Source organism: Physeter macrocephalus, chromosome 4, assembly GCF_002837175.3.
Source record: "Physeter macrocephalus isolate SW-GA chromosome 4, ASM283717v5, whole genome shotgun sequence".
NCBI classification, from domain to species: domain Eukaryota; kingdom Metazoa; phylum Chordata; class Mammalia; order Artiodactyla; family Physeteridae; genus Physeter; species Physeter macrocephalus.
The window spans coordinates 87,766,956-87,782,752 of NC_041217.1; the positions used below are offsets into that span (position 1 = coordinate 87,766,956).

Genomic DNA, 15,797 nt, shown 5'->3' on the forward strand with positions numbered 1-15,797 from the left:
TTATTGATTTGATTCTTTTCTACTTGACATCCCTAACCAGTATTCTCTTTGCAGCTAAGGAGAGTTAATGATTTTTCCCACTGCTGGCTGCTGAAGGTGGACATTGACAGATTTTGTTTCAAGATTCTTTTACATCTGAACCTCTGATCAGAGTTTCGGGTTCTTCTATCCTTACCTGCAATGAGGAGTTGCAACCCAGAGCCACATTAAGAAATCAGACCATGTTTCCTGAATGAGGACACAGCAAGCTTCAAAAGGCCCTCCATTAAAACTATACCCATTTGTCTGTCTGTAGACCTTCAAGGTTTAGGACTCTGTGTAGAACAGAGGAGTCTGATATGACTTGGAGTCAGAGCACCACATCAGAGTTTACCACAGCTCTTGTAACTTCAAGGATTCGAACTGTGATTTCTTCTTTTAATTCAGAGTAATATAATGAGGACACATTTGGGCATATAATAAGCATTTGTCTTGACTACTTCCAAAGTCAGTAGATTTCCATGTATGTTGAAATCTGCCACTAACTACAGGAATTATCAGTTGAAGTTGTTACTTCCTCTTAACCCTATTGCACATGCCTTAAACCAGGCCCTTATCATTGGAAAAACTTTCTAAGTGCTTCCTTTGACCCCAGTCTCAGCTAGTCCAGGGCCACACCTAGGACATATGATCCATGTACTATCTTATATATTTCTGTTGTGGTATTTATATTATTTTTATACACAACCTTTTAAAACTTATTGAAATGTAATGTATTCAGTAAGTTCAGTAAAGTGCACAAATCTTAATGTGCAGCTTGATGAATTTTACAAAGCCATACACCCATGTGACCACCATTCAGTTTTCATGTGACCACCATTCATAAGACATTTGCAGTTCTCCAGGGAGGCTCCCTCATGCCCCTTCACTGTCACTTCCCTTCTTCAAAAATACAGTATTTTGTCCTCTATCACCATAAATGACTTTTGCCTGATTTTGAACTTCATATAAATGGACTTATGTAGTATATAATTTTGCATGTGACTTCTTTCTCAAAATTATGTCTGTAAGATTATTCCATGTTGTTATGTGTAGCGGTGGTTCTTTTTTTTCATTGCTGTGTAGTACTCCATATATGTAAACATACCAACCAATTTCATTGATGGACTTTCAGATTGTTACCAGTTTAAGGGTACTATGAATAATGTGCTATGAACATTGTGTCTTTTGGTGGATGTAAGCACTCATTTCTTTTGGGTATGTACCTAAGAGTGGAATTGCTAGGTCACAGAGTAGGCACATGTTTAGGTTTAGTAGATATTACCTAATAGTTTTCCAAAGTGGTTGTAATAATTGATACTCCCATCAGTAATATATAAGAGCTCCATTTGCTGTACAACCTTGCCCTTGATATTGGCAGTCCTTTTAATTTTAGCCACTTATTCACACTGATTCCAGAGATGGAGAACAGATTAGTGGTTGCCAAGGGTTAGACGGGGCAGGGGAAAGGTAATGGACTACAGAGGGATGATAGCAAAAGGAATCTCTGTGGAGATGGAACAGTTCTGTATCTTGAGTGTAGCAGTGGTTACACAGATCTACACATGAGATATCACACAGAACTACAGGCACATGCAAATGAGTACATGTAAAACCACTCATCTGTTCTCCATCTCTGTAATCAGTGTGAATAAGTGAATGAGAAAGTAGTTATATAGTTTGTGCTGAAGTTTAGTTTAAATTTAGTTTAGTTAAAGTTTGGCAAAACTTTAAAGAATAGCCATGTCTAGGCGCTGTCCCATCTCTAGTCATCATTTTACCTGTCCAAAGCTTAATTTTTACCATATTGTTGCTAAAGCTTAGATTCAGGAGGTCCAACTTTTGCTAATCAAGGTTAGACTGATGAATCACAATACCAAGATGTTAATTTGGACCAGAATACCTATGCAGGCTGATTAGTGCACTGTCTTCCCCCAAAGAAACCACAGTGTAAGAAATTGAATTCTTCTCAAGGCTGCCAGATGAGCGTTGTATCAAAGCAAAGGAAATAACATTAACCATTTCTAGCATAGAGAAGTAGCAACCAAGTTCATGGGAATAGAAACTTGACTGACTGCCTTTTTTCTAGATCCTGGTGCATACCACATAGTTTCTTTAAATGAATTTTAAGATAATTGAACAGGTTATAGTTACATGAGTATTTTCCAGTTTTCTCAGATGTGTTACTCTGTCCACAGTGGTATCATCCAGGTTATGATACTTTTTAATTTCAGTCCCAGAATGGCCTTTCCATTGTCACCAAATGCTGGGGAATCCTATTGTAATCACCAATATATGCCATCTAAATTTGGGCTCTAAAGCTATAAGATTTCACAACTTTGTGAGGCAGATCCTTTAGCTCTGCCTGCATTTTGGCCTTGGGCTGAGATCAGTCCTAAGGAGCCAAGATTAGGAACGAGGTATCTTAATTACGTGCCTATCTTTGGTATATTGGGTTCTTTATTCTTCAGGCAGATTTCAGGCAGACAACTTGAACAAGCTGAAGAACCTATGCAGCAAGACAATTGGAGAGAAAATGAAGGTAAGAGAACTGAGTAATACCCTTGAGAGCTTGAGCAGAGGTATTTAATCTTATTCTTAGTTAATTCATAATTTCTAGCATAGTGTTTAATTCCATGAGCTACTGGGAAAGTTATTTTAAAAAGAAAGGGAGGAAGGCAGGGAGGGAACTAAGAGGCATTTTCAAGGATCAGTGAGTCCATCTCCTGTCTGCAGGTATGTTTTAGTCCGTTCTTGCTGCTGTAACAGAATACTGTGGACTGAGTGGCTTATAAACAGCAGAAATTTATTTCTCACAGTTCTGCAAGCTGGGAAGTCCAAGATCAAGGCACCAGCAGATTGGTGAGAGCCTGCTTCCTGGTTAATAGATAGTCTTCTTGCTGTGTCCTCATGGCAGAAGGAGCAGGGAGCTCTCTGGTGTTTCTTTCATAAGGGCACTAATTACATACATGAGGGCTCTGCCCTCCTGACCTAATCACCTCTGAAAGACTCCGCCTCCAAATACTATCACGCTGGGGATTAGGTTTCAACATATGAATTTGGGGGGACACAGACATTCAGTCTGTTGTAAGATTCTTGCCATACAAGTCATTCATTGTCTGTTCTGTTCTTAATAATATGAATTCCACCAGTAATCCTTTCCAATTATTTCTTGAGCTCAACCTACAGTGCCAGAGAGGTTTTCCTGTTATAGATTTCAGATTCTTTATCCCAGTGTAGTCGTGCTCTTTATTTAAAAGAGCACAGATATTGAGTCCAAATCCTAGACTCTTGGTTATGTGACTTCAGGCAAGTTAACTTCTGAGCCTCAGTTTTCTTGTCTGTGAAATGACAATTCTAACACTAACCTTTAGAATACAATTGTGAGAACTGAAAATTTCTAATATAGAAAACCTGGTACAGTGCCTGGAACATTGTAGTTATTTAGCAATTGAGAGTAACAGTGAATGGCAAGTAGTACTGGCCTTCATCCAGTATATCCTTCCTGTCCTTGAAGAATGTTAAGTTTCAGCTCAGCTTTACTTTGGTAACCAGATTAGTTTTTTGTTTTTTTGCGGTACGTGTGCCTCTCACCGTTGTGGCCTCTCCCTCTGTGGAGCACAGGCTCCAGACGCGCAGGCTCAGTGGCCGTGGCTCACGGGCCCAGCCGCTCCGTGGCATGTGGGATCCTCCCGGACCGGGGCATGAACCCCTGTCCCCTGCATCGGCAGGCGGACTCTCAACCACTGAGCCACCAGGGAAGCCCACCAGAATAGTTTTTAATCTTTCTTCAAAAATACCCTCTTAGCCTCTTAATCATTTTTTTAAAAAAACATGTTAAATGCACCCTACAGTCTGTCTCATTTTTAAGTTGTAAACCTCTAAAATAAACCAAAAAATTATGAAATTTAGGAACCTGAACCTGGAAAGACCATAACAAAAAGATTCCCTTGGATTCTAGCACCTTATCCTTCATGATATTCTGTATCCTTCTCTTTAACACTATTTTGTTACACTTTCAGCATGTGACAGGCTGTAGAAATTGATATTGATGATAATCATACAGTTTGCTTCCTGTGGAACTCTTGACGCTAAGTCAGGTACACATCAGCGACCCCATAATTATGTTAATTTCCATGTATTCTTCTGCCTGAGTGTTCTTTGGGGCATATATACGGATAGTGCCAGCCAAGTATTTTTCTTAGCAAGAAGATGGGAGTATTTTCATTTGCGTTAACGTTCTTAGATTCCCTTGACTGCTGGCCCTGCAAGGAGTGTTCTCTCTTGCTATCCATTGAGATAGTACTAGCAGTGCTTTAATTTGTATAGCACTTGAAAGCATTCAAAACCCTTTCATATACGTCTCATTTTGGTTTTGATCTTTGCTGTAAACCTGGAGTGTAGGTAGTATATTTGTTAGCCCTATTAAAAGGGTAGGGTAAAGAGGCCTAGGAAATTCAGGGACTTGCCTAAAATGGTGCCATAAGTTAGTTGCAGAGCCAGAACTTGAACTCAGAACTTGAATTTGCTGCCCTGAGGGATTATCAGAGACGAAGAGGGCCTCAGCTATCTTGGCTACCAAATGGAACATCTTGAGATTTAGGCCATTTTTTTCTACCTCAGTAGTCTATGCCTGTTCTTATCAAGACTCATTCTGATATTGTCAGATTTTTCCAGCTTTTAAAGATGATTTTCCTTGAATCACTCTCTTCTCCCTTGCTCTAGACAAGGATTAGAAATGATGATTTGGCAGAATATCATGAAGAAGGGTGAGGAGAGAAACTGGAATGGGAAAAAATCTAGTCCTGGGTATACCCTTGCTGTTTTGCCAAGTTGCATTGATTGCTCTAAACATGGCTTTTTTTCTCAAAAATTGTGTTTCTTTGGCTTCCTAATATTCCTCATCCCATCCATTTTTCCTCTTAGCTGCAGGCCTAGGGGCTGGGTTTGTTCTTAGTAAGTAGATGGGAATTCACAAATTGACACACAGGTGTCTGCCCAGCACTGGCTCCTGACCCAGCACTGAGTGTTTTCATACATTCTTGGGGTCATAACATTCTATGTCCATGTCAGACATTTTTCTTCTCAAGTTCCCGATGGTGTCAACCCTCTGACCTGGATTGGTTAATCAGTCTGTCCAGGATCAGAAAGCTAGAAAGTGTCAGGACAGGGACTTGGAACGTTAACTTCTTGCTTCCAGTTCACTAATTTTTCTCCCATGCATTGCATCTTTTAGAGACTAAGTTATGTAGAAAGTTCTGTAATTATATGATATATTAGTTTGGTGTACACTTATAAAACTGGTGTACACTTATAAAACTATGTCAGAAATTTTCCTGTATAATTAGTTATGTTTTGTTGTTGTTTGTTTGTTTTTCTTTCCCATAGAAAAAAGAGCCAATGGGAAATGATGAGTCCATTCCGGAAGATGTATTAAATCTCGATGACCTCACTGCAGACGCTTTAACTGTAAGTTATTGTCCTTTTTCAGGTTGGGATTTCTGTTCTTTTAGCTTTGTTCCTAGACAAGCAAGTCCTGACACTCCGCTCCACACAGCACTGTGGCATCCTTGAATTTCTGCTGCTGGGACATGTCCCCATCCACTCTTGTAAATATCAGTACTTGAGTATTAGACAGCAGAGATGGAGACAGGTAGAATGGAAAAGTCAAGAGTAGGAAGAAGAGAAAAAAGGAACTGAACTATGTTTGGTTTAATAACTCCATTTCCACAGAGTCAGTAATTTTTTTGTAATTCAGTAAATATTCACTACAATGGGCCTAGAGCAGGAATTTTCAAGTTTTTTAGTCACTGAACCCTTTCTTAAAACCTGCAACACAGGGCTTCCGTGGTGGCGCAGTGGTTGAGAGTCCGCCTGCCAATGCAGGGGACACAGGTTCGTGCCCCAGTCCGGGAAGATCCCACATGCCGCGGAGCGGCTGGGCCCGTGAGCCATGGCCGCTGAGCCTGCGCGTCCGGAGCCTGTGCTCCGCAACGGGAGAGACCACAACAGTGAGAGGCCCACGAACCACAAAAAAAAAAAAAACAAAAACCTGCAACACAGGGACTTCCCTGGCGGTCCAGTGGTTAAGACTTTGCCTTCCAATGCAGAGGGTGAGGGTTCGATCCCTGGTCGGGGAGCTAAGATCCCATATGCCTCACAGCCAAAAAACTGAAAAAGCATAAAACAGAAGGAATATTGTAACAAATTCAATAAAGACTTTAAAAATGGTCCACATCAAAAAAATCTTTAAAAAAAAAAAACAAAAACAAACCCCTGCAACAATAGCAAGAGCATAAACCCAAAAAAGCAGAGTTGCTGTGCTTGAAGGGCAAGGTTGGGGTGCTATTCCTGCCCTGCCCTACCTGCTAAGGGTCCCCCCAGGATATCAGAGTACAGTTTGAAACACCTTCAATAAGGAATACAAAATGAGCTTAAGACAAGGTCTCTTGCTCCTTATAAATTTATAATCTTCTTAGAGAACAGTTAAATATAGTATATAATAGCATGCTGAATTGGTTTAATCAGGAATATCAGAAAGTGCAAGTTAAGCTATGGTATTAACACTCCTGAGATATACAGGAACAAGAGGAGTGGCCAGAATTTATCCATCTCTGCCTTAGGCACCCTGAAAGAAAATGCCAACGGATTTGTCGGGCAAAACTGTATATATCCCTGTGTGAAATAAATCTCAGTTCTTTGAAAGCCTCCAGTGTCAATTTTTAAAATGCTATCACAAGAGTTATCATTAGAGCCCAACAAGGTTGGGGCAACAGTCTTTTTCCTACTCTGCCCTTGACTCGCTGTGGCCTTGGACGGGCTTGGCCTTGTTCATCTACAGAACCTGAAAGTCTCACAAATCAAAAAAGTCCGACTGCTCATCGACGAAGCCATCCTGAAGTGTGATGCAGAGCGGATAAAGCTGGAAGCAGAGCGGTTTGAGAACCTTCGCGAGATTGGGAACCTTCTGCACCCCTCTGTGCCCATCAGCAATGATGAGGTAGGCGTCGGTGCCACAGCAAGCGGCTGCCTTGCGTCGTTGTCACCCCTCTCCTTTGGGAAGGGGGCGGAGTGGGAGGAGGACAGGGAAAGTCTGGCACGCTCTGTATAATAGAAGCAGGCTCTTTGTGTATTCGCTCTGCCCACCAATTGAGAATTGAAAGAGTCAGATCCCCGCCTGATTGGGAAGTAGCAGAGACAGCAGGTAGGTGGAGACTCCTGGCACGGAAATCTCTTCTAAATCAGGCTGCTGTCCTCCACTGTGTGTTGCCCGTGGTAGCAGCTCGTCTCGTGGGAGGGATCTGCAAGATCAGCCTCACCCCTCACCCACACCCTGCTGAGAAGCTGCAGGTTGAAGGGAAATCTGCATGATAAAAGTTTCCTGCCGAGTGGGAGCTTCCCCAGCACAAAGCTGCTCTGAGCCCAGCCTTTGTTCCCTGACACCCCAGCCATGGCAGGGCCCATCTGTGCCTCTTTCATTCATTCCCTGGTGAACGGACATTAAACTCACTGAGGGCTGGGGTGGCCGACTCAAGAGGTCAGGGCCCCGAGCCCGCCCTTTTGTGGCCCTGGACCAATGAGAGCCTGGAAAAAAAAAAATCTGCATTCCCCTCCGTACCCCAGGCAGTGCGGATTGTCCAGGGAAGGGTTTTCCCTGTATAGGAGAATACTACAGATCTTTTGGAAAATCATGATTTCAGTTCCATGGCTAGAATTGCCTCTAGGACTTTATAAATTATTATTTCTCTAATGAGGGCAGATTCTCTAGCAAATTCCCTTCTCTAGTCTCTGTACACAAGGGCCAAAACCTAGTGTTTGAGTTAAGCAGTGACTTCACAAAGCTCTAGGTCGTTCTTGGAATAGGGTTCGGAAGGATGGAGGTTATAGAATTCAGAGCTCATGCATCTTTGTCTCCTGGTCTTGTTTCCTTAGGATGCTGACAACAAAGTAGAGAGGATTTGGGGTGATTGTACCGTCAGGAAGAAGTACTCTCATGTGGACCTGGTGGTGATGGTAGATGGCTTTGAAGGCGAAAAGGGGGCTGTGGTGGCTGGGAGTCGAGGGTACTTCCTGAAGGTAAGAGTCGGCAACCAGTGAGGTTGGTTATAAAGAAAGAACTGAAAAAAAAGTGCAGAAAACATAACCCACTTAAAGAGGCCCACAAATCCGCCTTTCTACTACAGACTTACTGGCAATCAGATGCAATTCTCTTTCTAAGGCAGGAGAGTGCTTATCAGGATTCCCTAGAACAAAAGCCACTGAGTGATCCTCCATAATGAATATATGTTTTGCTGACTGAATTAGAACAGTCTATGCCTTTATGGAGCTCTGTGTAATTGGACAGACAAGTAACAAAGAGTCAAAAACCCTCTGTGATAAGTGCTCTGGTGTGAGTAGCCCAGGGTGCTATGGGAACGGGTAGGTGGAGGCAACACACCCAGATTAGCTGGGCAGAGGGCAGATGCAGTCAGGGAAGCCTTCCAGAAGGACATGGTAGTTTTGGAAATACTGTCCATATAGGTATGTTCTACGTATACAAATAAGTCCAGTGTTTTAAGAATTAGCACAAGAGGACTCTCCCATGCACCCTGGGTGAACAGTCCTTTTCCCTTGATTGGTATCTTACAGGGAATGCTCTTCAGATGATGTGCTGTGCATGGCTGTTAAGAAAGAGTCTTTTGAGTCAGTTGTTGGATCCATGGTCTTTGTGGCCTCCTGTGTGCCCCCAGTTGCCTCTGGGGGTAAATGCTGGCAGATGAACGTGATGGCAGCAGAACCCACTCACACAGTGCTGTGTCTGCTCCTTTAGGGGGTCCTGGTGTTCCTGGAACAGGCACTCATCCAGTATGCTCTTCGCACCTTGGGAAGTAGGGGCTACACTCCCATTTATACCCCCTTCTTCATGAGGAAGGAGGTCATGCAGGAAGTGGCACAGCTCAGCCAGTTTGATGAAGAACTTTATAAGGTGAGTAGCCTGAGGCAGTGTGGCAGAATGACTCCTTAAGGTAAGAAGTTTAACTTCAAAGACACAGCAGTGCTGTCCAGCAGAACTTCCTGCGATGATGAAATGTTCTATGTTGTGGCTATTGAGCACTTAAAATGCGGCTAGTGCAACTGAGGAGGTAAAATTTTAATATTTATGAATTTTAATTTAAATGGTCACATGTGGCTGGTGGCTACCATTTGGACAGTGCAGACATAGAGCCTATTTTATCTTTCCCCAGATAGTTTATGTGATCTATCTAAATTGAGCATGCTTTAGCACCATGAGCTTAGAAAAGAAGCCCATATATTATTATTAAGCTTGGACAAAAAGAAATTGTAGAAGTGGCTGATCTTCCCGTGTCCTCCCACTCCTGACCCCAGACTGGAAGCTTCCACAGGGGGAGACATACTTTCCTTTGGATGGATGTGGCTTCCAGTTTGTGGCTCTTTCTCAACCATGAACCATCTCGGGGAGAGCCAGTGGATTTGAGTTGAGGTGCAGAAGGTCATTCTGAATCAACCAGCTTTACATCAGCTGTAGCTCCCCCCACCCGAAGTCTACGCCCAACACTCAGAATTTCTAGTGTCTCTGCTAACGGCTGCCCATCGCAGCTGAGTCCACTTCTCACCTGTCCCTCTCCTTCAACCCTGTTCCAGGGCAGGGGGGGAACAACTTTGTTCTCATTAGCTGTTTCCTCCCAAAACCCATGTAGCGGGTAGTTAGACAACTGCTCCTGGCCTCATCTGATTTATCTTATGTAGAGAGATGAGTTTAATAGTCAGAACCTTCTTCCCACTAGGTCCTGTTGGTGAGTTCAAAGGTATGTTTTAATTCAAGATGCAGTGGGAAGCAAAATGCTGTCTCCAAACCCTGAGCATTGGTACAACCTTGGCGTCCTCCTCTTCTTCCTTTTAATGAGAGGAACATGTGCATTATGAGATGAGACCTGTTTTTATCTTTTCCCTTTTTTTCTCATCTCAACTCCCAAGATTGGATGGATAATCACTGACAGAACTTTAGAAGGATGCTCTGCAGGTAACACCAGGGAGAAGCTTATATGGAGGATTATGAAAAATATTAGGTAGCAGGTGCTCCGCGTGTTTGCAGCATTCTCCATCTCTTATCCAGATGCTTCTTGGAGCCATAGGCAGGGAGAATCACAGGTCTCCATAGTGAGGAATTTTGGCTGGCACTTTTTGCCTAATAACCTCAGTTTATTAATTCTCTAGAGCAGTGCTGTCCAACTGAACTTTCAGCAATAGTGGAAATGTTTTGTTTCTGTCCTATCCAGTGTGGCAGCCACCAGCCACATGTGGCTGTTGAAATGTGGCTCATGCAAACCAAGGAATTAAATTTTAATTGAATTTAAATAGCCATGTATGGCTAGTGGCTATACCATATTAGACCGCAAGCTCTATTGTTTTTACGTCGTATGTGAATAGCCTCATACGGGGCTAAATTCCCACTGTTAGGTAGCAAAGGTAGTTTTCCACATTTCCAAACACTGGCCCAGAGGACGTTTCCTCCCCTCTTTTTTTTTTTTTTTTTAGTTTTAATTAAAGTAATACCACATGACAGAAAATTTGGAATTAGTGGGGGGAAATCATCTTCTTTCCCATTACCTACTACAATTGTCATTTTTAATATTCTTGTGGGAGCTTTTTTTATACATGTATCATTTTCTCATACTTCTAATCAAAATATATATAGATTGCCTTTTTACTTCATATTATATCAGAAGTGTTTTTCAGTGTTACTACATGGTCTTCATAACCATCATTTATTAGTGGTTACATAATATTACATGGCATGGATATAGACTACCCAGCTCTTCCCCTGTTGAATATTTAGGGGGCTTCCTTTTTTTTGCCATCAGTAAGTAATGTTACAATGAACTTTGTCCTGTCTATAGCTTTTTTCTTCTTTTGCATTACTTTCTTCAGCTGAATACCGAAATGATTCTTCAAGGATTACAACCCTAGATCAACCCATAAGCACCAAGAGAGCAGAGACTGTCTCCTTTTGCCCCGCATTGGCAAAAAGGACTTGGCTCTTACTAAATGCCTCACAAACATTTGTCAAGTGGATTAATTTATACTGCTACCAGCTCAGGTTTTATTGCATGCCTGCCATCACTGGCCACTATATATCATTTCTAAGTATTTCATTTATTAGATAAAGTAAAAATAGTATCAGAGGGAATTCCCTGGCGGTCCAGTGGTTAGGGCTTCACGCTTCTACTGCAGGGGGCCTGGGTACTGGTCAGGGAACCGAGATCCCACAAGCTGCATGGTGAAGCCAAGGGAAAAAAAAAATAGTATCAGAGTATTCTATCTTCTTTTAATTTGCATTTCTTGATCTCTAGTAGGGACCCCATTTTGGACTGACCCATTCCCTCCCATGTCTTTTTAGCATCTCCTGCTCACTCCTGGGCAGGGATTGAAGAAAATTTGTCCTCCCATCACTCAGATCTTCTCTGTGTGATCTGTGTGATCTCTGTGATTTCTTGCTCGAGCTGAGGTCCTACTCCCTCACTCTTAACTGGTAAATATTACCCTTCTCTGACAGGTGATTGGCAAAGGCACTGAAAAGTCTGATGACAGCACCTATGAGGAAAAATATCTGATTGCCACCTCCGAACAGCCCATTGCTGCTCTCCACCGGGACGAGTGGCTTCGGCCAGAGGATTTGCCAATCAAGTATGCCGGCCTGTCCACCTGCTTTCGCCAGGAGGTGGGCTCCCACGGCCGTGACACCCGTGGCATCTTTCGAGTCCATCAGTTTGAGAAGGTGAGTAGGCAGGGCAGGGTGAGGGATGGGACCCTTCTCTCGCTCTCTCCAGGGCTGTTATAGAAGAGATAGAATCTGTGTTGCTCAGGCCCACCCCAGCTCCAGTCTTTCCTCTCGTTGCCTCCATCTGCGTTTCTAGGGAAAAGCCTGAGAAGCACATGGTGGAGCGGCTAGAGCATGGACTCTGGAACCAGGCTGCCTGAGTCCTAAGGACAACTCTACCACTTACTGCTATGTAACCTTGAACAATTTGCTTAACCTCTCTGTGCTGTTTCCTCCTCTGTCAAAGGAAGATAACAGTAGTACCTACCCCATTAGGCTACTGTGAGGATTAAACCGGTTACCACGTGGAAAGTACTTAGAACAGTAGCTGCACGTTGTGTGGGACGCTCTCTACACAAGCATTCGTTCTTGCTGCAGCCCCAGCCAGTCCAGTTCAGCCCCGATCTCTCACCAGGGCCCCAGCTCCGCCTGACTCTCAGTGGAATAGGAATAGGTCTTCATTGCTAGGATAGCTCCCACTTCAGCCTTCAGTTTATTCACCCCGTCCCATTGTCACTGTGCCCTTGGGTCCCTCTTTGCAGATTGAACAGTTTGTCTACTCATCGCCACATGACAACAAGTCCTGGGAGATGTTTGAGGAGATGATCACTACCGCCGAGGAGTTCTACCAGTCTCTGGGGATCCCTTACCATATCGTGAATATTGTCTCAGGTTATCGGCCTTCCTCTCCTGCATCCCACAAACACCACCCTGAACAGTTGAGCTGCCACACAAAGAAATAGCTTACAATCTAATTAGTTGCCCACATTAATTAAAATATCACACTCTTTTCCCTTGGGAGTTCTTGGTGATAAGAATATCTTGGCATGATTTCCCTCCTGGGGATAACATGTGAATTAAAGAATTCTTTGGGTTAAAAAAAAAAAAAAAAAAGAATTCTTTGGGTTTGCTAAAGGTTAGCCTTCTGAAATACCATCCCTCCTTCATGAATTCTAGGGGTTTTTCCTTACAGGTTCTTTGAATCACGCTGCCAGTAAGAAGCTTGACCTGGAGGCCTGGTTTCCGGGCTCAGGAGCCTTCCGTGAGTTAGTCTCCTGTTCTAACTGCACAGACTATCAGGCTCGCCGGCTCCGAATCCGATACGGGCAAACCAAGAAGATGATGGACAAGGTAGATGGCCCCTGGGGAGGCAGGAAGCAGGGCCTTCAGCTCAGAGTAGGTCCATCTTATTTCTCAGCCCTTGGAGGACATTATTTCCCAGCGTCATGGGAAAATCTGAGCTTCTCAGTCTAGACCAAAAAGGGAATCTGAAAATGACTTCACTGAATCAGGACTGAGTCCTTTTATTTTTTTTTTATTTATTTATTTTTTTGGTGGTATGCGGGCCTCCCTCTGCTGTGGCCTCTCCCGTTGCGGAGCACAGGCTCCGGACGCGCAGGCTCAGCGGCCATGGCTCACGGGCCCAGCCGCTCCGCGGCATGTGGGATCCTCCCAGACCGGGGCGCGAACCCGGTTCCCCTGCATCGGCAGGCGGATGCGCAACCACTGCGCCACCAGGGAAGCCCTAGGACTGAGTCCTTTTAGATAGAAACCTGAATCTAGCTCTATTCTACAAGGTAATTCTAGCTTTTCTCTTCTGGCTTTGTTTTCCATAACTCCAGATAAAGAGTAATCCCCACTTGTCTACACAGAACAAGTTGGAGGCAATGTCTTCCCTCCTCTCACCCAAGAAGGTCTGGGTTGTAAGGTTGTCTCTTCAAACCCAATTTTCAGGCCCTAATCTTTTCCAGGTCAGGGACTTGAAAGGGGTTAAAAGGAGAGGTCATTGAGTAGTCTCCTCCCTCCCTCAAAGGGCCCAACTCTCCTCAAAATACTGGGACCTACCACTTATCACTCATGGAGACATGAGGAATCTTCCTGGAGTTATCTAATAAGCAATAAATACCAAACAGAATTCAAAGGTTTAGAGATCATTAATGGGTAGAACCTGTTTTTTATCTGATTTTAGATTTGGATTTGGATAGTTGCAGCTGGGGGAGTCTGGCTGAGTGGATAGTTCCTGGTCATCAGTAAGCCCAGCTAGGGCTTGAGTGTAACTGCTCCCTCTGGGGACCCTCTCCTCGCAGGTGGAGTTCGTCCACATGCTCAATGCCACGATGTGCGCCACAACTCGCACCATCTGTGCCATCCTAGAGAACTACCAGACAGAGAAGGGCATCCTCGTGCCTGAGAAATTGAAGGAATTCATGCCACCAGGTGAGACTCCCAACCCAGCCCATCTTCCTCCTCTTGTCTGTCTTCCTGCTCTTCTAAATAGTAAGCCCCTTTCAGAATGCACCAAGTTTTCTTGTTTGTACACGGCCCCCAAAACTCTGCCTGTCCTCTGGTGCTGGGCATTGCAAGGGGCAAGGTTGAAAAGTAGCCAGTGCCAGTATGAGCTTCTATTTAAATGCGGCTAAAATTCAGGCTGGGAAAAAAAGGAGTAAATGAAAGCAGTGCCAGCCTTTGTCTTGTGGAACTTTCCCCAGAGGTCCCTGGGCTTTGACTCTTGAGGAATGATGGGTTGTTTGGTTGGCTGTTCCCTTTCAGGTCTCCAGGAACTGATCCCCTTTGTGAAGCCCGCACCCATTGACCAGGAGCCATCGAAGAAGCAGAAGAAGCAGCATGAGGGCAGCAAAAAGAAAGGGGCAGCGAGAGATGTTGCCCTGGAAAGCCAGCTGCAGAATATGGAGGTCACTGATTCCTGAACATTCCTTTCTCCCACTTTACCAGGCTTCCATTTCAATTAGCTGCAATCACAGAGCCTGCCCACAGGCAGGGAAGCCAAGCACGCACCCATCGCCCACCCCGTGTGACTGCATTGCCAAAAGGGGAACCATCTGCCCTGTACAATGCAGTGTTCCTCTTCTCGCTTGGGCATAGGATCTAATCACCAATGACTGATGAAACCATGTAATAAAGCACCTCTGAGGGAGGCCAGGACTCTTCCTCAGTCTTCTGCCCAGGGCTTGAACCCTGTCTCTGACAGTTCTCCCTGGAACTGTATTCACTTCTGCTTTTCCTGCTGTATCAGGCAGGTTGTTCCATTTAGCAGAGAGCCTTTGAGAAGGTAGGTGAAGGCAGGGGTAGATTTAGTAAAGGCTCAAGGGGAAAGTGAAAACTGAGTCTTAGACACACAGGCTTGCCGGGCAAGGGTAGGATCTTCCTTTGTAAATTTGCTCCTGCTTTGTTAAAGCAGTTAGGTAGGACCAGCTTGGAGACCTGAGTTGATATAAAAAGCTTCATAGCAGGACTTCCCTGGCGGTCCAGTGGTTAAGAGTCTGCATTTCCACTGCAGGGGGCACAGGTGCGATCCCTGGTCGGGCAACTAAGATCCCACATGCCGCACAGCGTGGCCAAAACAATAAAAGCTTCATAGCACTTCTGTTCCCTAGGAAAGGCTCCATGGAGAGGGAAGGAGGTGGTGAGACATCATGGTAGATGAGACTACATTTAATCCAGAAAAGCCCCTAGATTCAAGGGCACGGGGCAGGGCCTTATTCACAGCTGCTTCTCTCTTTCCAGTCAACCCCAAATGGGAGACCAACTGCCTGGCAGCTTGTTGCTCAACTCCAGAGGATCGATATAGCCCACAGGGCAGGGGGCTAGTGGGAACAAGGTTTTAGTCCTTTCTCTAGAGCTTCCACGGTTGCCCCAATAGCCAGTTCACCCTTTCTCTGGGGAGGATGATGTTTAGGCTCTTTATTTACCTGCTGCCTTTCATCTGCAGTCTACAAACACTTTAATAACACCACCTGTTAGTTTAGTGCTTCTCCCCTAGGAGTCTAAAATACTTCCTATAGATGGTCTCTTTTATCTTTGTGACAGTCCCAGACAGGAGGGTGGGGACATGATTATACCTCTTCCATCATAAGGAAGAGAGTACAAGGTGGGTAAGGGAGATGAGAAAGCATGGCCGGGTGGAAGCCAGGAGTCCTGACTCCTCAGCAGGGCTTGATGC

The 15,797-nt window shown here is 44.4% G+C and overlaps 1 protein-coding gene across 3 annotated transcripts; it reads left to right on the plus strand.

The window, feature by feature from the left end:
- Positions 1-1,175: 1,175 nt before the first annotated feature.
- SARS1 (seryl-tRNA synthetase 1) lies at positions 1,176-14,771 on the plus strand. Of its 3 annotated transcripts, none has more exons than XM_028489041.2 (11): positions 1,176-1,236; positions 2,490-2,560; positions 5,407-5,487; positions 6,860-7,018; positions 7,951-8,094; positions 8,828-8,983; positions 11,573-11,794; positions 12,379-12,508; positions 12,810-12,967; positions 13,924-14,053; positions 14,387-14,771. In XM_028489041.2, the coding sequence occupies exons 1-11, from the start codon at positions 1,191-1,193 to the stop codon at positions 14,542-14,544; spliced, it is 1,455 nt and encodes a 484-aa protein (XP_028344842.1). In that variant the 5' UTR covers positions 1,176-1,190; the 3' UTR covers positions 14,545-14,771. The 3 variants fall into 3 exon arrangements, with proteins under 3 accessions (XP_028344842.1, XP_028344843.1, XP_028344844.1); XM_028489042.2 differs by having other exon boundaries at positions 1,176-1,215; XM_028489043.2 differs by lacking the exons at positions 1,176-1,236; positions 2,490-2,560 and adding an exon at positions 4,013-4,118.
- Positions 14,772-15,797: the final 1,026 nt, after the last annotated feature.

Bases quoted from the DNA above. Each gene is read 5' to 3' on its own strand.
- SARS1 (XM_028489041.2), top strand. From the start codon at position 1,191: ATGAACATTGTGTCTTTTGGTGGATGTAAGCACTCATTTCTTTTGG. The intron at 2,561-5,406 runs GTAAGAGAACTG...TCTTTCCCATAG, and splicing joins CAATTGGAGAGAAAATGAAG to AAAAAAGAGCCAATGGGAAA. The intron at 7,019-7,950 runs GTAGGCGTCGGT...TTGTTTCCTTAG, and splicing joins TGCCCATCAGCAATGATGAG to GATGCTGACAACAAAGTAGA.